Raw genomic sequence first — 23719 nt, 5'->3', positions numbered from 1 at the left:
GTTAGAGAACAAAAGGAGGGATGACAGGATCGTTTTAAAACCCATAAGAGGAGCCCGGGAAAACAAAAGTCCCAGGTGCAGTTTACTCAACCCTCTAACACCTGTTTAATGTTTCCTAGCAACTCCACAAGTAGCGAAGGACATGATAGTCCCGACTCACAGGCAGGGGATAGTGAATTTGAGGGAAGGGGTTGGGAGAGACCCCCGGGTAACCGTCCCCTAAAGAAGGTCCCCTGTAAGAAAAATCACTGACAATTTCCTAATCGCACGGTCCCTCACCCGAACCCAACACAAGTGGGTCAAAATACAATGTAGGTCTATACCCCTTGGAAGCCACAAGAGATGTGTTTAATTATGTCTGGTCAAAAGACTAACCCAAAAGATTTTATAGATTACATCCTGGGCGCTATTCAAACGTACCAAGCCACTTCAGCCTGTGCTGCGTCTATGCTGCGCTCTCCAGTCCTTGGGGTCAGTCCCAGGAACTTGGCCTCCCTCAACCCTATCTGTGCCTTCTTAGGGTTTACCTTCAACCCACTCTTGCACAGGAGTTGTAACAACTCACTAAGTAGGGGGGCATGCTCCTCACTATTGTCTGTGAACAGGAGTCATCCACGTACTGTACAAGCCTTTGTGGCTCACTGAAATCTTTTTTGCCATACACTGGTGGAAAATGCTGGGGCGATTATGGAAACCCTGTGGCAAGGCAACTCCACGTGTCCTGTTGTCCTTTAAAAGTAAATGCAAATTTGTATTGGTCCTCCTGCTGAACTGGGATAGACCAGAAACCATTCGAGATATCCAGCACCATGAAATTCCACCCCCCAACCCCTGCTTTAAGGCAGGAGAACGCCTTTCCATCAATGGCACATGCCATTGTTTTGAAATTCAGAACTACTTCTCCAGGTAACGGATACCTCTTGAAACTGCCGGTTGCGGTTTCTCCCACAGCTGTGGCCCCGGCCGGGGCGGAGGGGGGGGGGTCACAACCACTTACCAGGTAATTGATACCTCTTGAAACTTGCGGTTTCTCCCACAGCTGTGGCTCCGCTGGGTCCTAGGGCCCACCTGCAACATTAATGTTTTTTTCCCCCCCAAGAATTTCTGATTTTTGTGTATGGTAAATTTGGTTAATTTTTTTTTAGCATGTATAAATCCAACTCTTGCTTGGTAATTTTTTAAACGAACTACAGTTTTCTTCCCCTCCTGCCACTCTCTAAGTTCAGGACACCATTGCAATGTTAGCACCCATACTGCCTCCCTGGTTCAGTTTGGTAAATGGGATATTGTGACACTGTGCAAATGAGACATGACACAGAGCAGAGATTCCTCCTGTGTACTCACCCTGTTGCCCTTCCTTCTAACTGACAGCAATCATGTGGAATGGGTATTGAAGCTGTCCTACCCTTTGTGGTACTCCCATCACTTACACACGCACAGACATCATACCGACACTGACAGGTTTACAATAGGCCCTTTAAACTTGAATTACAATGACCAGTTGCCTAATACTCCACTCGCCTGGACACTGTAGCTCAGGGATTATCCCCCTTGTTCCCAGATTCTCACTGCGATTTGTTCCTTATCTCTTCCTGCTCCACTATTAACTCAGCCACATTTCTGAGTGAATCCCCACATGGCTGCCTGCTGAGGAACCAATTTCTAACCTCTCCGCACCTGGCCCTTAGTGATGCCCCACTCCCCTCTCCAGACCCAGTGTGGATTTTTAACATCCTTAGGTACACCCATTCACAATTCCCTGTCTGTTAAAAACCTACAGGCAATCCTCCTCCCTAAACAATTGGCTATTATCAAATGTGCTGCCCATGCCTCTGTTGATTCTATAGTTACTCGGGGTAACGCTCAGGCTGATCAGGCTGCTGCAGACCAAATTTATATTATACCCTCTATAAACAAGCAGGTGGTAAATCGCATGCCTTCAGATAAGATGGGCATGCCAGGTATGGTCACTGTTTGGCACTTATAGGGGGACGCCCCTGCTTCTGAAAAGAATATTTGGAAGGCGCATGGATATTTGCATTCTGCGTCCTCAGGCCTTTGGGTTAACCCTGTCGACGAAGTGTGTGTACCTGATACTTTATACCTATGCTTGTTGACTGTCTGCATTCTGACACCCACCTTGGCAAGGAGGGCATGAGTGGTATTATGCTCTGTACCTTGTGGTGGCAGCCCAGACTGACTGAGGCAGCCCAGTCTTGTATAGCATTTTGTCCCACATGCCAGCAAAACAGTGTGTGTCAGGGGGTGAGATGCTCACCAGGAAAAACACCCTTGCAGGTGGGCTGTTTGAATGCATTCAGCTAGATTTTATTGAATTGCCGCGTGTAAACTGTTATAAATATTGTCTTGTCATTGTAGATGCATTCAGTAGGTGGATAGAGGCTTTCCCAACGACAAACAACAAAGCCTCAACAGTAGTAAAACTGTTATTAACCGAAGTAATACCATGGTTTGGAGTACCGCGACAAATTAGTTCACTTTGTAGCCCTCATTTTGTAGGGAAAATTAATAAGGAACTATGCGATACATTACACATCCAACAACAATTCCACTGTGCCTACCACCCTCGGGCTGCAGGGATAGTGGAAAGAGCTAATGGAACACTTAAACCTAAAAACTGACCAAGTTGACATCAGAAACTGGCCTTAATTGGTTAAAGGTTTTGCCACTAGCCTTTTATCACATACAAATAACACTCCACTCTACTACTGGGCTCTCAGCAGCGGAAATAGTCTATGGCCAACCCAGCAGAACACCATGGGATGCCAATACCAGCCCACCCACCCAAATTGACCTAAATGTGATGGGAGAAGAAATGCAAAGATACTTCCGACAACTAACATCATCTTTAAAGTTTCTCCATTCGCAGGTGAAGTGCGCCTTCGGACCAGCTCCGCAGACACCGGAACAAGACCTCGAGATTCAGGATTGATCTTCGTGGCCGCAGATTGGAGACTTTGTGCTTGTCTGGGACTGGAATTGCCCCAAGCTTGAACCAAGGTGGAAAGGACCACACCAAGTGCTTCTTCAGACTCCGACAGCTGTTAAAGTTAAAGGACAGAATCGCTGGATCCACTTAAGTGACTGTAAACGATGGATTTCCTCATCGGCGTGCAGTTAACCATTGGATTGAGTGTTATTCTGCCCATGCATGGCCAGCAGGACAATTTGTTTTATAAAACACACATCCAGCTGCACGGGAATCAGACAGCATGTTACCCACTAGCACGGTCTATAGAATAATTATTTGTGACAACACCTGCCCAAAACCCTAGTCAGCTTTATGAAGTAGAGTATTCCGGTAAGCTTTGCCAAGAGGAGAGGGGAACTTGGACGAGAGGTGTGCACAGTAAGTGTGTGGAATTGGTAGTTAATGGCCCCCTGGTTGTGGGGACACTAGACCTAGGCATGGGAAGGAAGGGACTAACTGTACAAATCCCAACAGCTATCTGTTCTGCTTTAATGGAACTGGTACTTGTTGTGTGAATGCTCTAGTCACTAATCACTCCCATAATGTTTCCTGGCCCCATTGGTGCGCAAAGAGAAACTGCACCACTAGAGGAGGATTGTTGAACTGCCCCTGCTTAGAATCTAAGCCAATAACTGTGACCCTGGGCATACAGTGGACTTGTGGGGATTGCAATAGCACCAATGTAAAAAACGGACTACGGGTCATTTCCATTTAACTCCGCAAACTTCCATATAAGAGTCAGTCCTCCTGGCATAACTATCAAGAAATACGTGAGTCTGTTACCTACTATCGGGCTAAAAAAGAGATTAGTTTTCCTCCTTAATGGGACCTTCACAACTGCCACTCCAACTCTGCCGGTGCTGTTTGCTGTTGGGGCCGTTGGGCCCCTCATGGTCCCTTGTCCACAACAAGCACGAATTCAACGGCAAAATGTCACACGCTACCTGAGCTGGGAGTTTTTAGCTGCATGGCAGAACCCAGTTGCCCTGGGTTCTTGCTTGGGATATGGCTTCCTGGTAACTGTCGGCTTGGGAGGCTCCCCTGGGGTGGTGGCCACAAAAGAAAATTTGAAATTACCTTGTATGCGGACTCACCGCCCAGGGAAACAGCACATTGACGGCATTGGAGGCAGTCAACCAAGAATTCGCTGAACTTCGGCTCTGTGCTCAGTAAACCCGGTATTCAGTGGACTATCAGCTGGCTCAGCAAGGAGGAGTATGCACTATTATAGGGGACAACTGCGTTACCCATGTCACCAACGAGTCCTATAACATTACCCAGGCTATTCAAGCCATACAGTGGCAGTTGGAACAGTGCAGTGAGGGACTCCGGCCTGGAGAGGGTTTGTTGGGATGGCTTATGGGCGGTTCTTGGGGCTCTTATTTGCTGCATAGGTTAGTTGTTCTAGTGGTTATCATAGCTGAATGCTGTACATTTATGACATGCCTGAGCCCTTGCTGCAGATTTGTGTTGGCCAGGCTGGCAGCTCCCTTCTCGGCCCCATTATAGGTTATCATGAAATGATAAAAGGAGGGAATGAGATGTTAATGTGATAGCATCCCATTAATTTATAGAAGTATAGAAATCAAAGTCTTTTATCTGCATTTGATTCCTATACAGAGACTTTAATTTATATAAGTAAAGTCTTTTACCCACCTACACATGGGTATGCAGGCACTGCCCTGAGCTTCATGCCCAGCTAGGAATTCAGTGTAAAGCTCCTTATCTTCTCACACATCGGTATGCAGACACTGTCTTAAGCTTCCTGACTGAATTAAAATTAGAATCAAACTGTTTCAAATAGGGTTAGGTGGGGAAAATTTCTAAAGGTGTGAAACCTCTAAAGCATGTAATTTCTGTCGCTGTCAAAGGGGCCAGCGCACTGACTTTGTTCTAGCCAGACACACTGGCAACTTGAAATCACAATCTGTCCCAGACAACAACTCGAAATCGCCTCCTGCCATTAGCAGTTACTTCACTAGCAATTGATACTATATCCTGGTCTTTTATGTTGTTGATGTAATAATTGTTTGGTATCCTGTTTTTGTCTGTTGTAGTAATTGTTTTATGTATCATGCCATTGTAAATTGTGAAATCGTTTTATATATCATGTCCTTTGTAAAGTATAAAAAAGCAGGGACTATCCACTGCTCGGGGAGAATTACTTACGAGACTCTGCACTCTGTGCCAGATTAAGTACAGTGATTCCCCACAGCTTGTACTTGCTTGGTAATAAAAGGATGTGTGTTTTTCTAAACAGGTCAGTGTCTTGTTATTGCATCAAGTCCGTGTGGGTGTCCGAAAACAAACATGACAGGTCAATCATCCACCCTCATTCACAACTGGATGTGGCAGGACTGCACAATTTACATCTGATCCGTTAGTTTTGGGATCACTTAGCTGTCTTATCACTTGCTGTTTATGCTGTATGGCATGCAAATTGTCCTGTTTGGTGGGTTCGTCAAGTTGACACCTCATCTTCAGGTAAGCCTGGTGCGACGTGGGCCTTGAAATGGCAAATGCAGTTTAAGCCGGACAAATACAAAGTGATTTTCAGAGATTTAATGCGAGTGAGAAGTATACAGTACATGGTAGAATCATTAGTATCATCAACAGAGTGATTTAGGCCTACAGGTCTACACTTCCCTTAAAGTGGCAACACAAATGGATAAGGTGGTTAAGAAGGCATATGGCATGCTTGTCTTTATCAGGGCAGGCATGGAGAATAAAATTTGACAAGTCACGTTTGCAGCTCACTGTACAGAATTTCAGTTAGGCCACATTTGAAATATTGTGTATAGTTTTGGTCGCCACACTACCAGGAGGATATGGAGACTTTGAAGAGGGTACAGAAACAGTTTATCAGGATGTTGCCTAATTTGGAAGGTAATTAGCTACGAGGACTGATTGGACCAACTTGCGGTTTGCTTTCACTTGTCAAAGGCTAACGGGGGCAGCTTGATAGAAGTTTATAAAATTATGAGAGGCATGGATTGAATGGACAGTCAGATTCTTTTTCCTATGGTAGGAAAGTCAATTATTAGAGGTCATGAATTTAGGGTACAAGGGCTAAGTTTAAAGGAGATGTGAGAGGCAAGTTTTCTTCCCCCCCTCCATTCCCCACCAAGAGGATGGTAAGTGCCTGTAATGAGCTGGAGGAGGAGGATACAATAGCAATAGTTAACAGGCATTGACAGATGTACGAATAGTTGAGGAATAGAGCGCTACGGACCTGCGTAAAAGCAGAAACGTTTTTAGTTTAGAACGGCATCATGTATCAATGCAGCCTTGGCCTATTCCTGAGCTGAGCTGTTCTTTTTACTATACCGATCAGTCTTGCATGCTATCACATTGTTAAGGAGCCCGGATTGCAATGTGCTCAGACAACTACCAAATATTGAGATGTAGATACTAGATACACAGTAAGCTACCCAGTAACATAATTTCAACTTCAGATTGTTATTGCAGATGTAAATTTCTCTTCACAAGTATTTAACGGCCATGTAGGACAATTGCCTTAACTTTTCAGGGAGTGACAGTCATGCAGAAGGCTGGTGGGGTAGAAGGTGGGAAACTCAAGTAAAAAAAAATACTGTACTGGTGCAGAGATCTCCACTACCTTGTTAGGAACCTGGGTCACTAAAGGCTAATTTGTTGGCCAAACCTTTTTGCTTCTATCCTCCCTGATCTTTACCCTCACTACCAACTTTTCATGCACTCTCCAGGACTCAACTGTCTTCAAGTACACTGAAGTTATTATGCCTTCTACAGGACCATGTTATAACGAAACAGTCATTTGTTTTCTATTAAAGCAATTACAGAAGTGTGTGCTTGTATGTACGTCACATCTGGATAAAAGAGAAGACTTCTTTACTAGATTACAACTGCACTGCAGTTTGCAATGGTTGGCTATAATGCAAAAACAAAGATGGTATTGAAGCTGACTTGTGAAGAGGGCACTGCTTCTTTATAAATTGTACATTATACCCTCTTACAAAACAGAGCCAAAAAGCCAGATAAATTTTTAATTAACACGTCACATAATTTTAAAAAAGTTATCTTTGCAATGCAAATTCAAAGCCAGAGTTTCACAAAATACAAACTATACCTCCACGTAGGTGTTTTCCTGAACGGGCAAGGAGAAAATCTTACGGGGATTTTCATATAATCGTTTAATGAGGTCATCAATGGTGAGTCTTCCTTCACTGACGGCTGTAAGAAGTAGTGGCAGCATGGTCTCTAAGCCAGGGTAACCTGGTGGTGGTGAATTACTGTTCTTTTCTTCAAGAGAATGTGGGGCTAAAGAAGTGAAGTGGAAATGTTAATGAATATTTAAACAAAATAATTACTGTGGCCATATTACAGAGTCTACATTAACAACTAGTTTTGAAAGAACATTGTTAGTAACCTATACTTAAAATAATTGTCTTTAAGATTTTAATAAAACACAAATGATCACAGCACTACACTCAGTCAGTCATTCATAAAAATTGTTCTAATATGGCAATATAAAATTATTTTAACTTGTTGCTGAAATTGAGGCAACTGTTAGCAAACATGATTTAGTATTTTAATATGCAAAAATTTTGAAAAATAACAACACTTTTTGGTTATGTTATGGGAGCAAACAGCTTCATGCAAAACACTGTTTTGGCAGCAAAAATATTTTTCAGCTCATTTATTATATACTGCCATTTGTGTGGTTATTTGCTTTAGCTTGAACCCACTCTGTAGAGATAATGGGAACTGCAGATGCTGGAGAATCTGAGAAAACAAAGTGTGGAGCTGGATGAACACAGCAGACAAGCAGCATCTTAGGAGCACCAAAGCTGACGTTTCAGACCTAGAATACACTCACCCACAAGAATCACTTGGGACCGGAAACTGCAAAGATTTTAGCAAATAAAAAAGTGACGTATTTCAGCATATCATGAAGATTCACAAAGGCTTAACATTTACTGAAAAATAGGTAGCACTCTCACACTGGTTCTGTCAGTGACCCAAAGGCTAAAAATGATTTAAGAACGAAGAATGTCGTCTATTCATCACATACCATGATCAGTTGCAAAACAGTCGATGATGTCCAAATTTTCCCATAGAGATTTCACATCTTCTTTTGTACTAAGCATTGGCCTGACCTGACCTTTGCCATGGCCTATATTTTCTAGGTCCTCCTCACATAGAAACAGGTGGTGGGGAGCCACTTCACAGGTTACTTGTACACCTTTCTGTTTGGCAGCTCGAATAATTTGGATCTGTTGAACACAGCAAATAAAGATTCATGTAGTTCGACACCCAAAAACAGCCTTGTGTTCCCAGGCATATTTAGAATTATCTGAAATGTTGTTTGTTCACTCGAAGAAACAAGTAGGATGTTATTAAGTAAGAGCCTATAGATTTCCCACTTTCCATGAATTATACACCACTCCCTCAGGAGGGCAGCTAGTGATTGGTCTCAAACAAAAAACAGAAAAGCTCCGCAGGTCTGGCAGCACTTGTGGACAGAAATCAAGAGTTACGTTTCGGGTCAAGTGACTTTTCGTCAGAATTGATGGCAGTTAGGAAAATGTTTGTGTATATACAGAAGATAGGGGTAAGGAGTGAACGATAGGTGGAGATACAGCCCAAAGAGAAAAAGAACAGTATGACAAAGGGGTGGATGATAAGCCAGCTGAAAGTGCGAATAGCTATTAATTGGGAACGTTGGTGGCTAACAATGGGTTGTGTGTAATAGCAGACTATGTGATAATAAGGCCTGGCATGTGTGGGTTGAGCAAAGGACACGGGAGAGTATAAGACCTAAAGTTACTGAACTCTATATAGAGTCCAGAAGACTGCAGGGTCCCCAAGTGGAAAATGAGGTGCTGTTATTCCAGCAAGTGCTGAGCTTTGCTGGAGCACTGCAACAAGCCCGAAACAGGGGTGTTGACTAGGGAATAGAATGGTATGTTGAAGTAGCAGGCAACTCAGGGTCTTTTTTAATGGACAGAGCATACACATTCTGTGAACTAGTCACCCAGTCTACACTTCATTTCCCAAATGTAGAACAGACCACACTGTGAGCAGAGAATGCAGTAGACTAGATTGCTTCACCTGGAAGGTATGTTTGGGCCCTTGGATAATGAGAAGGGAGGAAGTAAACAGACAGTTGACACACCTTCTGTGGTTGCAGGGCAAGGTACTGTGGGGATGGGGGTTTGGAGGCAGGAGGGGAGGGTTGAGAGTGAAGGGAGAGTGGATCAGGATGCCCCAACGGGGACGGTCCCTGCAGATTACTGATAAGGGAGAGGAGGGGAATGTGCACCTGGTGCTAGCATCTTGTTGGAGATGGCGAAATAGCAGTTAATAAACCTCTGGATGTGGATGTTGGTGGGATGGTAAGTAAGGATAAGAGGGACCCTATCGCTGTTGTGGGAGGGAAGAGAAGGGCTTGAGGCTGTAGTATAGGAGGAGATGGGTAAGATCTGTCCAAGGCCCGTCGACAACAATGCTGGGGAGTCTTTGGTTGAGTAAGGTGGTGGACATTTCGAAGGCTCCCTTGTCGAAGTCTGCATCTGTTCCAAAGATGCCACGGAAACTGAGGAACTGGGAGAACTGAACATAGAACATTACAGCACAGTACAGGCCCTTGCCCTCGATGTTGTGCCGACCTATCATACCGATCTCAAGCCCATCTAACCTACACTATTCCATGTACGTCCACATGCTTGTCCAATGATGACTTAAATGTACTTAAGGTTGGTGAATCTACTACCGTTGCAGGCAAAGCATTCCATTCCCTTACTACTCTCAGTAAAGAAACTACCTCTGACATCTGTCCTATATCTTTCACCCCTCAATTTAAAGCTAAGCCCCCTCGTGCTCACCGTCACCATCCTAGGAAAATGGCTCTCCCTATCCAACCCTCTGATTACTTTATGTCTCAATTAAGTCACCTCTCAACCTTCTTCTCTCTAACGAAAACAGCCTCAAGTCCCTCAGCCTTTCCTCGTAAGACCTTCCCTCCAGACCAGGCAACATCCTAGTCGATCTCCTCTGCACCCTTTCCAAAGCTTCCACATCCTTCTTATAATGCGGTGACCAGAACTGTACGCAATACTCCAAGTGCGGCCGCACCAGAGTTTTGTGTAGGTGCAGCATAACCTCTTGGTTCCGGAACTTGATCCCTCTATTAATAAAAGCTAAAACATTGTATGCCTTTAACAGCCCTGTCAACCTGGGTGGCAACTTTCAAAGATTGAGTAGAGTCTTTACAGGAAGCAAGGTGTGAGGGTGCATAGTCAAGGCAACTGTGGGAGTTGCTAGGTTTGTGGTGGGTACTGGTGACCAGCCTGTTCCCCAGAAATGGAACAGAGACATTGAGAAAGGGAAGGGAGGAGTCAGAGTTAGACCAGATGAAAGTGAGGCCAGATTTGAATGAAACAGAGAAGCAGCAATGATATTATCATGTGGAGTCTGCAATGCAGAAGTCAATCTGCTAGAGAACAACAGCACCGTCCTTGTCAACATGCTTAATTAACAAGCCAGGGTTAGATCAAAAAAGCACAGGGTGCAGTCAATTCCCATAAGGATAGATTGAAATGGATAAGGTGGGGGCAGAAAAATTGAGGCTAACCAATGTCACATCAACAGTTCACAATGAGTAGGTTGAATGCACCTACAACTGAGATTGTCTGGCAGCTTGAACAGCTAAATGGCCTATTGTAGTTTCTATTCCTATGGTGGACAATAGAAACTTTAGAAGTACCATTTTACAAATTTCTTCATGTTGCAAATTACTTGAATAATGCCTAAAATGGACAGAAATGATGCAATTTACTAGATGCTTGTCAAGCTAGTGCAAAAAGATTGGGGAATTTAAAGTATAACCAAAATAAAACAATCAAGTTTCTCCAATCTGTTAAGGCAGCTTTAAAAACATGTGCTGGAAACTGGCCACAGTCACAAACATGGAAACAGTCCCTGATCAAAGTAATGAATTTGGTAAGGTTTTGCCAATTGTGGCTTTTTGAGAATAGTTGTGAAAGGAATTTTGGGCACACAGACGTCAGTAAACACAATATGTAAAAGATGAAACAAAAAAGTGTGCACTGTATAAAATAATAAATGGTTCAATGTAGTTTTTCTTAAAGTTATTTTCAATTATTTACCATTGTGGGTTACTTTCAGATGGAGGGCTAACATTTTGTCAGAAGTTGCAATAAATTTAATTGCAGCTGTATTAACAAAACAGCACCAGATTACTGCACTTAAATATAGCAGGGATATAGCTGAGTGCTATCAGACAGTACATCAAATATTACTCTTGGGTAAGAAGCCTTGCTGAATTTTGGATTTTCCCAGGATGGGTCAAGTAGAGTCTGTGGGTGTCATGGATTGCATGGAGCACAGGAAAGACAGTATGAGAGACACTGAACTGCTGTATTTAAGTGCAGCAACCTGGTGCAGTTTTGCTAATACAACTGGAAATAGGTTTATTACAACAATGTAAATACAAACTTCAGATTATGCTGTGCACTGATTGACAAGACTGGCATTCTAATACAAAATGGAGCATACATTAGGGCAAAGAAATTTCTGTGATACAATATTCTATAATTCTCACTTCAGAAGGTAACAAAATAACTGAAGCTCTTCAAATAAACCAATTCTTAGTAATGACACAAGAGAGTTTAATTTCAATAAAGTGGTATTATTAATCTGAAAAATTCTGAATACAAGTTCAGAAATGCAGGCATGCTTTTCCAAACCATGTCTTAAGCTTTCAAGTTATTATTCCTAAAGGTTATCCAGTTGTTCCTTTGCTGGTGCAACTAGATTTGAAGTTTGAATCAAGGAGATCTGCAAAACAGAAAAAGAACCCTTTGTCCCATCAAGTCTGCACAGGTCAAAAGCAACCAACAAATTATTCTAATACCACTTTTCAATACTTGCCTTGTATACTTTAGCACTGCAAGTGCACATCTAAATACTTAAATGTCACAAGGGAATCTGCCTCTACTACTCCCTACAGGCAGTGAGTTCCAGCTTCCCATTACCCTTTCTGGGTGAAAAAGTTTTTCCTCGCATCTCCTCTAAACCTTCTACTCCTTGTCTTGAACTTTTGCCCCCAGTCATTGATCCTTTCATCAAGGAGAAGAGCTCCTTCTTGTCTACACCCCTCATAATTTTACACATCTCCCCTCAGTCTCCTCTGCTGCAAGGAAAACAAACATTCTATCCAAATCTCTTTATATTATTATAATACTCCAAATCAGGCAACACACTATTAAATGACCGCTGCCCCCTTTCCAATGCAATCCTTTTCCCTCCCATAATGTGGATTCCAAATCTGCACACAATACTCTTGCAGTGGCCCAGCCAACTTTTTAATACAGTTGCAGCATAAGCTACCTGCTCTTAAAACTCTGTGCCTCAGCTAATAAAGGAAAGTATCCCATATATCTTTTTGATCACGCTACCTATCTGTTCTGGTACCCGAGGGGGCCAGTGGACATGTACACAAAGACATGTCTAACCCTCAGTGGTTCCGAGGATCCTACCAAGCATCATGCCACTAATCAGCCCATCTGCGTTGCCCTGTAATCCAAGGCTATACTCCTCGCTATTTACCATCACAAGTTTTGTGTCATCTCAAAACTTGCTGAACAACCTGCCTATATTGAATTTTAAATCATTTATTGTTACCACAGACTTCAAAAGTACTTCAATAGCTGAAAAATCATTACTGTGGGAGGAGCTACTTAAGTACTTTTGGTGTTGATCTTGCTATGTAGGGAATTATGACGGAGTTACACGTGGGCACAAACAGGAGAAGAACCAGATTTTTATCCCTGATCCTGCTTACATGAAAATAGGTGTAACTGAATATATTGATTACAGTGAACTGCTATGTGATACATTGTCAAAGTCACATGTTATCTTACCTCCTCCTTTCTAGCTACATGGCAAATGTGAACTGGTCTCTGGTACAACTGAGCAATCATTAAAATGGCTGCTACAGTCTGTCTCTCAGCATGCACCACTATAGGCAAATGCTTTGGCCACTTCTCAAAGTGCTGAAAAGAAGAAGCAATTGTATTTAAACTTCATTAACAGTAAAAATGCACAAAGTAACACTTACTATTCTCAAAACATTGTAAATTAATGTCAATTAATCCTTTGTTTTAGGACAAGAAAGAATTTTAGTTCAAGAGTAGGAACTAAAAGATAAAGATAAGTCACCACAGTCCTACTGAACCATAGGGCTGCTCTCTCATTAAGGAGAGACAACAGGTGGCAGTTTAACTGGAGGGTCACCTCAGGCAAGGACAGCAGTTAAAAAGAGTCTTTCACAGTAGCCTTCATGGAACCTATGCTGAGGGCATTACTTTGTAATGCAAACTTTCCACCTAGCCAAGTGAGTTAACCGACCCCAGAATAGGTACTACATTGTGGTGGAATGAGTAAAACAGATCTACTTGTTTTCTTTATGTGCCTTCCAGAATACAATCATGCACCAGCCTAGGGAATTTCTTCACCAAAATAGAAAAACATTTCAGGTAGGTTAGAGCAAATAATATATTAAAACTTAATGATCACTGGATTCTTTGCGCACATGGGATTTTCATGAAGGACTGCAAACTGAAATAATCTCAAGAATTATACCTCTGAGGCTTGTACTTCTCTTCAGAGATCCCAAACAGAGAGCTGTAAAGCCAGTGCAACAATATTTAGAAGGCTCCTTCACCTTCTCATAGTAAGGCTAAATAGCTGACACTGCATCACAACAAATGCCCAAACTGGAATGTTCCAAATTCAGTCCACAGTCTATGGAGCATACCAATTCAGGCTGGTGGAGGTATGGACTCTGCTTTTGACCTCACCGTCTTTCAACTATTTTGCACGTACATGTGGTGTGGTGGATTCAATGCATTTGGAAGGGGAGCAAATAGAAAACAAATTTCAATCAACATTGGTTATATGGTCACATATTGCAATTTAGTTAATACCTTCTAGAAAAGCACAAAGCTAGCAAGAAAATTTATGTGAACAGCGACGGAAAAAGGTGTTGTTTCCATCATGGATATGATTAATAATTTGCAATACAAAAACAGGCAGTTAAATGATCAGACTTTAGGGACTCACAATTATGCCTTCAAAGGAAAAAGAAAAAGAAGAATGAGCTAAGTGCTGGGTTAAACTAGACCATGTTGTTTTGGTATCAAACTATTTCACAGCTGTTGAATACATAGCTCAGAAGACCAGAAATTTAATTTGAAAGTGCGATCTTCAGTACTCATACTATGAAGCTACATTTAAATGATTATAAGTTATCATTAAGACCATAATCCGACCCTTGCAAACCTAGAAAGTAAAATCCACCCTACCTCTATCCATAAGGATACGTTATCCATTTTGAGTGTTGAGTAAGTATCATTTAGATACATCTTCAAGCCAGCAGCAGAATTGCTCATCAAAGGTAAAACATCAGCATTATCTGAAGATGCTCCCAGAAACAAAGCAAAATCACAACGTGCACCAGCAGTGGCCAACTGGGGGGCAGGAGGATAAAAACAATTTGCCAGAACATCAGCTTGTTATAACAAAAAAAATTGTGACGAAGTCAGAGTTATACAGCACAGAAACCCAACCATTTGATCCAACTCATCTATGCCAAACAAGTTTTCCCAAACTAAACTAGTCCCCTTACCCTGTGTTTGGCTCATATCCCTCTGAACCCTTCCTATGTATATACTTGTCCGAATGTCTTCTAAAATGTTGTAATTGTACTTGCCTCTACACTTCTTCTGGCAGTTCATTCCAGATACAAACCACCTTATGTGAAAAAGTTGCCCGTCAGGACCCTTTTAAATCTTTCTTCTCTCATCTTAAAATTATGCCCTCCAGTTTTGGACTCTCCAACCCTAGGGAAAACACCATGGCTACTCACCATATCTCTGCCCCTCACAATTTTATAAATTTCCATAAGGTCACCCTCAACCTCTTACATCCCAGTGAAAGAAGTCCCAGCTTATCCAGCCTCTCCTTACAGCTCAATATTCTTGGCAACATTCTTGTACATCTTTTTTTTCCACCCTCTCTAATTTAATAATATCCTATGACAGAGCAAGCAGAACTGTACACAGTACTCCAAAATTGGTCTCACCAACGTCCTATACAACCTCAACATAATGACCCAACTATTATACTCAAAACGTCTGAGCAATGAAGGCAAGCATTCCAAATGCCTTCTTTAACACAATTCATCGAGTTGCTTCACAAGTAAACAACATACCTGAAACCCCTATGTCACTGTCCTACAATGCTCCCTAAACTCCTACCATTAACTGTGTAAATTCTGCCCTTGTTCATCGTAACAAAATCAAGCACCTCATTTATCCAAAGTAAACACTTCTGCTACTCCTCAGCCCATTGACGCAAATGATCAAGACCCCTTTGTAATCTCTGATAACCTACTTCATTGTCCACAATAGTCATCTACAAGCCTCCTAACCGAGCTTTCTATATTTTTGTCCAAATCGGTTGAGATAAATGACAAACAAATGGGCCCAGCAATGATTCTAGCAGCACACCACTGGTCAGGCCTCCAGTTTGGAAAACAACTCTATGCTACCACCCTCTGTTGCCCACTGTCAAGCCAATTTTGTATCCAATTGGCAAGCTATTCCTGAATTTCATATGATCCAACTTCACTAACAGTCTACCATGCAGAACGTTGTCAAAGACCCCAGTAAAGCTTGTGTAGATGTTTATCACTCTGCCTTCAGTGACAAAAAGCAAAATGTGCACTTAATTTTTAACAATGTTAAAGTGAAACATTTCATCGCAAAGCCAGAACCATTTATTTCACTTCAATTCCTCCTAAAACAACAAAACAGAAGATTTACTTGCTCTTTTAGTGTTAGAATGAAACTGCCCAGTCAACTGTTCAATTTGCCTGTACTAAAACACAAATTAGTTTTGCAAATAATTTGATGATTATGCATTACAACATCTACAAACAAAAATGCACAAAGTGCAGCAATTTTCAACATCAGTAATGCTGGCTAGATTTCAAAAATACTTGGTGTGAGCTTCCCACTTTTGAGAAGTTGAAATTAAAATTAAAATTACCTTCTGTACAAGGGCAAAGGTTGCATGGTCTGTGATTGCTGGATTTGTGTTTGGCATAGCACACACCATGGTAATTCCTCCTGCCAAAGCTGCTGCAGTGCCTGAAGCAAAATCTTCCTTATGGGTTCCACCAGGTTCACGAAGATGTACATGGACGTCAATCAGACCTGAAGGTGAGAAACATACAGGCACGAAAGTTTTATTCATCGTAATTAAATACAATGAAGGAATATTTTCACATATGCCATTTAGATGTGTCAATCGGAATTTGAATACTGACAAAAGCTAAAAACAGCAAGATTACTAGTTCACTACCTGGTAAGCGAATCAATTTGTGAGAAGTCATTGAATCAATATGGGTCTTCACTGGCGGGGCGCCGCCTATCAGCCGTAACGCCTGGAGAAGACAAATTATCAGATTAAATAGATTGATCAGTGAAGTTAAAATTTGTATCAAAACAGCAGTACTTCAAGATGACAAATTTCAGGAAACGTGCCTCAACAAAGAGTTTGGTGCACTTGATATCAATAATTAATGGAACAGAGTTGTCTACAGCCAATCGCCTAGTACGGTAACCCTTAGTAACAAATGAAGAAAGGCGTCGTCCTCCAGAGTTCCTCATGGAGAGATTTATAACCAAGTCAAAATGATTTTCTTCTAGATAGTCCACAATGCTTCTGTGCCTCTCTTTCAAAGGACCATCGTTGTCAGAATCTTCAAATGGCCAGTCTACTGCCTTGATCTGCAAAGAAAGGAACCAGAAGCTAAAACCGAAAATTACTGAGAAATTAACCAGTAATCTGCTGAGATTGCACCCAAAACATTTGTTTAGATCAAGCAAAGGAAGCTTTGCAACTGACCATGTTACATCTGGCTTGGTTATTTTTGTTTTAAAAGGCAGTAGGTGATAAAGTGAAAAAGATCCAATACTGACATGGTCCCACTTTAGGCATAAATTTTTTTAATGCAATTGTACATAAACAAAACTGCATCATGCCATAGTTAAACTAAACTACATTGAAACCAACATTTTAAACTAGTTTGCAACAAAGGCACATTTTGCAGCATTTTGTGTACAATGTCCTCTCATCGGCTTCAAATAGGGGAACAATATTAAGTAGAACTGATTTACTATACTAACCTGTGCAACATTTTCAACTCACCCCACATCATATTTTTACATCAAACCATTATGCTTTAAATTTTTTTTCTGATCTCACCATCACGCTTTTTTAATTAAAGCCATTCCAGTTTTTATCCCAATGGTTCAATCAAAAGTTCAGACATATATACAATGTCCTTACCTCAATGCCATGTTCAGTGTAAAAATCTGCTGTACCCAAACTTGCATATAGGTTATAACCAAGTTGCTCCAAAGATTGTACTGTGGACAGCAGCTCACTCTTGTTCTGAAAGTGGAAGAAAATGTTGTAGTATGAAGTTCAGAGTTTAATTACGGACAAGAAATTGTAATAATGTTGAGAACACAATAGCCAGTGAGAATATTAAATTTGAATATTCAAAATATAATCAAAATAGGTACAACTAAAAAGTTTAAATTTAAAAAAGGAAAGATCAGAAAGAAAGGATTATTGCAATATGAAGCTATTCTTCAAATGAATTTAGTTTGCATTTGCATGGTAATCACAACATACTGTTTCATTGCCAATGAAATCCTTTTGAAGTGCAGCCACAGTTGCAATGTTGCAGTAAGATACCACAAATGAAAACACCAAAAACAAATATGAGCAGATAGTTGACTATGGTGGTGATGGCTAATAATCAAGATTACAAGGACATTAGGAAAACAATATGGCTCTTCTTTGGAGAGATACAGTATGTACAGACTCACTGACACTAAACCTGAAAGACAGGGTACCAAACAATGCAGCACTCCTTCAGTTCTGCAATGAGATATAAACCCATACTATATAGTCAGGCCCTTGGAGTAGAGTCAAAACCTATGAACTTTAACTCAGGAAATGCAGTACTACCAATCAGCATAATGTTGGCATCTATTTTTAAACTTTTGAGTTATTTTTATTTCTGCAATACTGCTACGTTCATCATCACAATGCAATGACTCAAATGTACAAAAATTAGATCATCTAGGAACACTGGAATTTTCTGGGACCTCTGCCCACTGCCTCTTCCTAGAGTGAGTTACAATTCCCAATGCAAAAAGCATTCATATGGTTTTCAAAACATGGCAAACACTGCACTAATATACCTTAACCCCTACAGTAACAATTTATATGATTTCTGTAAAACAAAACCTTTTGTAAGTTGATCAGTATATTGGGTTTACCTTGTAGCTGCCAATTGAAAGCAGTATGTTCTTTTTAGGTATTTTAAAGCCAGTGCTCAACATGGCCTTGAGGTAAGCCTCGTAACGGTTTTCTCCAAAGCAGGCCACCTCTCCAGTACTCGTCATCTCTACTCCCAGGACCACATCTGCCCCAGCTAGGCGAGAAAATGAAAACTGAGGCACCTAAAAATGAAGTTACACACAATGAATCAGCAAGTTTGACAAATCATTGAAATTATTTTCCACTCCTTCTGAATTACTTTTACTTTTGCAATACTACATCTGTGATACCTACATGACGTGTTTATGAAAAGGTACTTTAATATTTCATAATATTTTATTTATCACAACAAAAAATCCACTTTAAATAAAAGTTGAAACTGCTGGAAATACCGAGCAGGTCAGCTATCAGTGAAGCTTGAATCTTTCAAGTTAACAGTCTTTCAAATGTAAAGTGGCTTGAAACATTAACGCATTCACTCAGCATTGTTGCCAGATCTGCGAATAATTTCAAGCATTTTCTGTTTTTATTAAATTTCATCATATTTCCAAAATACACAGTATTTTGCTTATGTTCAGTTGAATATCCACTTTACTCTGAAATTTATTAAAAACTTTCTTTATGACATTGGTTGAGCCAAGCCCAACCCATCAATAAGGAATAAATGGGGTTAGGAATTCAAATTTGACTTCAAGGGGAGGCAACGGCCTAGTGGTATTATCGCTGGACCGTTAATCCAGAAAGCCAGATAATGTATGGGGACCCATGCTCAAATCCCGCTATGGCAGATGGTGGAATCTGAATTCAAAAAATATCTGGAATTTAGAATATAACAATAACCATAAATCCATTGCTGATTGTCAGAAAAAAAAACATCTGATTCACTAGTGTCCTTTAGGGAAGGAAACCGCCATCCTTACCTGGTCTGGCCTACATAGGACTCCAGACCCACAGTTTTATGGTTGACACTTAATTGCCCTCTGGGCAGTAAGCGATGGACAATAAATGCTGCCTGGCCAGCAATTCCCTCAGCCCATGAATGAATAAAGGAATATGCAATGTACATTTACAATTCAAGCCAAACCACTGTAAAATTTAGTTATTTCCGGGCACAGCAGTAATATTCTGAATAATTTGATGAAGGTACAAAAAACAGCTTTCTGATCAGCTTTAAACTTCCCCCGTAGTAACACGTACTTGTAATTTTTCATTTATTTTGAGAAAGGAAATGAAAGATGAAAAAGAACAGACGCCGAAACAACACTATTCTTCTACAATTCAATTATATTTAAATCAAACACAGCAAATGCCCGAGAAACTCAGCTATGGCAGGACCTGTGGGGACAGAAACAAAGTTACTATTTAGTGCGGTATGAATATATATTTATGTAGGCAATTATATTTAAGATCGCTTCACCTTTACACCTACAACTCCTGTACCAGTCATTAGCCCCACGGGCTCAACTTCTTCACCCATAATTACTTGCGTAGCTAGGGCTATCATGTCAACACCAAGTGTTTTCGATACAAATGGAAAAGAACGTGAAACTCTCACATTGCATTCTATCACTTTGAGTTGGTCATCCTATAGAAAAGAAAACAGAATTAAAATAGCCATTTCAGTGCTCTGATCTCTCCAACAGTTTCTTGATATATTTCAAATGCAAGAAAGATTTTAACATTATGTTGGGCTATGCTGTCAAATCTGTTGCACCTGAGCTGACTTACACAAACTATAATATTTTGGTAGTCACTTGAATGTTGTCTTTAATTTAGCTCATCAAAACCATGAAATATCCAAGTTCTAAAGATTATGCAGAAGGAGGAACATGACTGATTCCCTTGTGTTGAAGGACTAATCTACAGCAGTGAAACTCTATTAGTGAAAATGTTAAATAGTAGACAAAAGAATGAGTTAAACATCTCATACAATTTTCAATTTGGTTGACAATAGAAAGGTAAAATCAGGCAAGATGTATTACAGACATCAAATTAGACAGCTTATTTAATATTCATCTACTGTTAAATTTTTACCACACTCAAAACATGCATAGATATGCAGACAACTTATAAAGATATAAAGTAGAATGAAGCAAGCTAAACCTAAAGCACAATTTCAAGTTAAACATGACTGCGAGACAACAATACAGATATCAACTGCTAAAGGTAGTTCAGAATTCAAGCTAGGAAGCACTGCTTCAAACAATAAGTAACAGCTGCTTATGATGTTTAGGGTTAGGTAACAGGCAGTAAAAGCCTTGAAATTATTCAAGGTTCAGTTGGATTCTGCAACAGAAGAAGGGCAAAGAAACAACACATTTCTATACAAAGAATAACATATGGATCATGGGCATTTGTGATCTGCAATTATTTCCAATAGCAAATTCCATCCAATTTATTTTAAAAATAACAGGTTTCACGTAAAAATAAAATCATAATCTGACGTTAACAGTTAGTTTGGTGATTTTTGATATTTTGTATTCTAATAATATGAATTTCCATAAAGAAAAATTCCCAAAACCTGCAGCCTAAATTTTTCTGATAGCAAAATGAAAAAAAAATTAGCTCTTTAGTTGCAGGGACCAAGCCGAATGGAGGAAATAAGTAGGCTTTGTTCTACTTCCACCTTCACACAGAATCTAAATCAAACATGGAACAATTCACAATTGCTCAAAAATTTAACCTTTGCAATAAGTTGAAGGTTGAACGGTCCAGTGGCTTGTAATTCTTGTCCAATTGCATGCACTATAGCTTTGATTCTTTCTGTTGTTTTAAGATTTAAGTCTTGAGGTGGAGTTACCAATGTAGCATCTCCAGAGTGAACCCCTGCGTTTTCTACATGCTCTGATATAGCTACTGCTATCACAACTCCATCACAGGCAACTGCATCCACGTCAATCTCCTGTGTGACATAAATGCACAACTTACTTAATTAAAAAAGAATCAAGAGAACACATAAGCTGTCCAATGCAATTTAAAATACTATTAAGCCAAAGATTGTTAAAATATATACAATTCCACAGAATATGCTAAAGATAGACTTAATTAGGCAAGAAAGGAGGCAGCATTTCATTATACCAGTTTTAGCATGACACAGTAAAGCAATTGCAAGGTTTCTTACTGGTTCCAAACATGTGGAATCATTTTACTATTGCCATTACCTCCTAATTTTTTAAAACCAAGTATCTGTTTGGAAATGTAAGATGAAGTGAGAATTTTGATCAACAACCTTAAAACCTAACATGGTCAGCTTGGACATTTGGTCCACAAAGCTGCATAGAAAGAGAAAAGGTACTTTAAGTCGTACTTCAGGAGTCAAACAATTTGAATTATAATCTCCATGCATTCTCGATGAATCAAGATTTCCACAATTTCATCTGTGGTGCATTAACTAAAATTGAAAGGTTACTCTCTGCAAATACCTTTCGCAGGAATGGGTACAGGCAAATAAACTTAACCCATTGAAGACCATGATAGATTACTGACAGAAACAGGAAAAGAAAAGGTGTAGGTAGGAACTTCAACCTTCACTTAAACATAAAATAATGAATCAGGACTTGCAAATCATAGAAGTAACAACAGTCCTTCTGAAGTAGTGAAAAACAGCACTGCAAAGAAGTTTACAACAATGAGAAAATCAACTTTGTTTACCTTTGCCTCTTGAATGAATTTGGATATGACTACTGGGTGCTCCTTTGAAACTGCCACGGCACTGCTGAGGAACTTCTCCAAGTCACTGTCCGAATAAGCCACATTCATAGCAACCCCACTCAGCACGTACGATGGGCGAATGAGGCATGGATAACCAACTTTTGCGCAAAACTGTTTGGAGGACTGTAAATGGAAACAACCATTGAGTAACTTAGACCAAGATGACACTCCAAATCTTCCAATGCAGCAATAAAGCGTTCCTTACTTAAGGATGAAATAGTTTAAAAATAAGAAGTATTTTACAGCAAAAGATCTGCAAACATTTGACAGTTTAACCGCTTACAAAAAATGGTACGCAAGCACAGGCGCACTTACCTCTGTGTCAGACAGTTCCTTCCAGAGTGGCTGGCTAATACCAATAGTATCCAACATTCGGGAGAACTTGAAGCGATTTTCAGCTGTGTCAATGGATTCTGGTGATGTGCCCAGGATTCGACACTGCTGACGATGCAGATCCATGGCAATGTTGTTTGGCAACTGTCCCCCCATAGACAAGATTATTCCCTCTGGGTTTTCAAGTTCATAAATATCCATCACAACCTGAAAAGACAATAAAAAGGTAATGTCAAAGATGTTTTCAATGCTCTTTCAGTCTGAAGTGCACTTTTATCTATGATCACAAAATTAACATTTCCCAAATGTTCTCTTTTCCTCTCTAACTTCGCTGATCAGTCTATTACCAAAATCAAATAAAGGGCGAAGTACCTGACGGGAGGAAATCCAGTACAACAGCCGCATGTTGCAAGATAACACTTGCAAGTCTCCTGCTCCACTTAAAATTAGATACAGAGCATGTACCATTGATTTTTTAAAAAATCAGTTTCGCATTGCAGCTGCTTGACACGATAGCTAGCCAGATATGCAAGATTAAAGATCTGATATCATTTTTAACTCATTCACAGCTACACAAACAATTGCACATGCACCTACAGCTGTTAATAATCACAGCCTGACTGGATATAGCACATTTTTAACTGATGGCAGGATAATTTAAGGTTTTCCAGTATTTTACATCAGCCTTACAACTCATCATATCCTAAGTGTCAGACACATACCGACTTCCTCGGAAGGCTGAAAACCCACCTTAGTCAGATGGCTAATAAATGGCAAGTGACCAAAAAGGTTAGGGAGCAACAAATTCACATCTGGGTTCAATTTGATTTCAAGGTATACGCAAAATCATATGAGACTGTATCAGTCAATCCTAAGATTGCGGGAAAGGAATCTGGTGAAAACTGAGAGAACTGCAGACGCTGTAAATGAGGAACAAAAGCAGAAATTGCTGGAAATGCTCAGCAAGTCTGGCAGCATCGGTAAAGAAGAAAAATAAAATCAGAGTTAACTGGGTCCAGTGACCCTTCCTCAGAACTCAGAGTACAATCCTGTCTATGTGGGGTGGGAGGCAGTTGGGGGGGGGGGGGTGTGGGGGGGTTGCAGTTGACAAAAAAGAAATCTGGGTGACCTCCCTCAACATTCTTTGGGAAAACAGTCAAATTGGCAACACAGATTCAAAGCAAAAATAAAAGTCCAAAACAATTGGAAAGCTACAACTACAGGAAATCAAAGAGAAAAAGGTTTAGTGCAAGATCT

General features: G+C 40.4%; 1 protein-coding gene across 4 annotated transcripts in view; it reads right to left on the bottom strand.

Moving 5' to 3' along the window:
- Positions 1-23719, bottom strand: part of cad (carbamoyl-phosphate synthetase 2, aspartate transcarbamylase, and dihydroorotase) — a 137574-nt gene that overhangs the window by 27496 nt on the left and 86359 nt on the right. For all 4 annotated transcript variants that reach the window (XM_059645463.1, XM_059645464.1, XM_059645465.1 and 1 more), the window contains 13 exons: positions 22445-22669; positions 22070-22252; positions 21102-21320; positions 19836-20003; positions 18418-18600; positions 17414-17518; positions 16606-16851; positions 16424-16505; positions 16109-16275; positions 14362-14526; positions 12919-13050; positions 8046-8247; positions 7101-7291 (listed from right to left, as the gene is read on the bottom strand). In XM_059645463.1, coding sequence (XP_059501446.1) covers positions 7101-7291; positions 8046-8247; positions 12919-13050; positions 14362-14526; positions 16109-16275; positions 16424-16505; positions 16606-16851; positions 17414-17518; positions 18418-18600; positions 19836-20003; positions 21102-21320; positions 22070-22252; positions 22445-22669 — 2268 coding nt within the window. The remainder of the gene's footprint in view (positions 1-7100; positions 7292-8045; positions 8248-12918; positions 13051-14361; positions 14527-16108; positions 16276-16423; positions 16506-16605; positions 16852-17413; positions 17519-18417; positions 18601-19835; positions 20004-21101; positions 21321-22069; positions 22253-22444; positions 22670-23719) is intronic.

The sequence above is a fragment of the Stegostoma tigrinum genome, chromosome 4 (assembly GCF_030684315.1).
Source record: "Stegostoma tigrinum isolate sSteTig4 chromosome 4, sSteTig4.hap1, whole genome shotgun sequence".
In the NCBI taxonomy this organism is placed as follows: domain Eukaryota; kingdom Metazoa; phylum Chordata; class Chondrichthyes; order Orectolobiformes; family Stegostomatidae; genus Stegostoma; species Stegostoma tigrinum.
The sequence above is the reverse complement of the archived record's forward strand: the minus strand, read 5'-3'. Positions and strand labels throughout refer to the sequence as shown.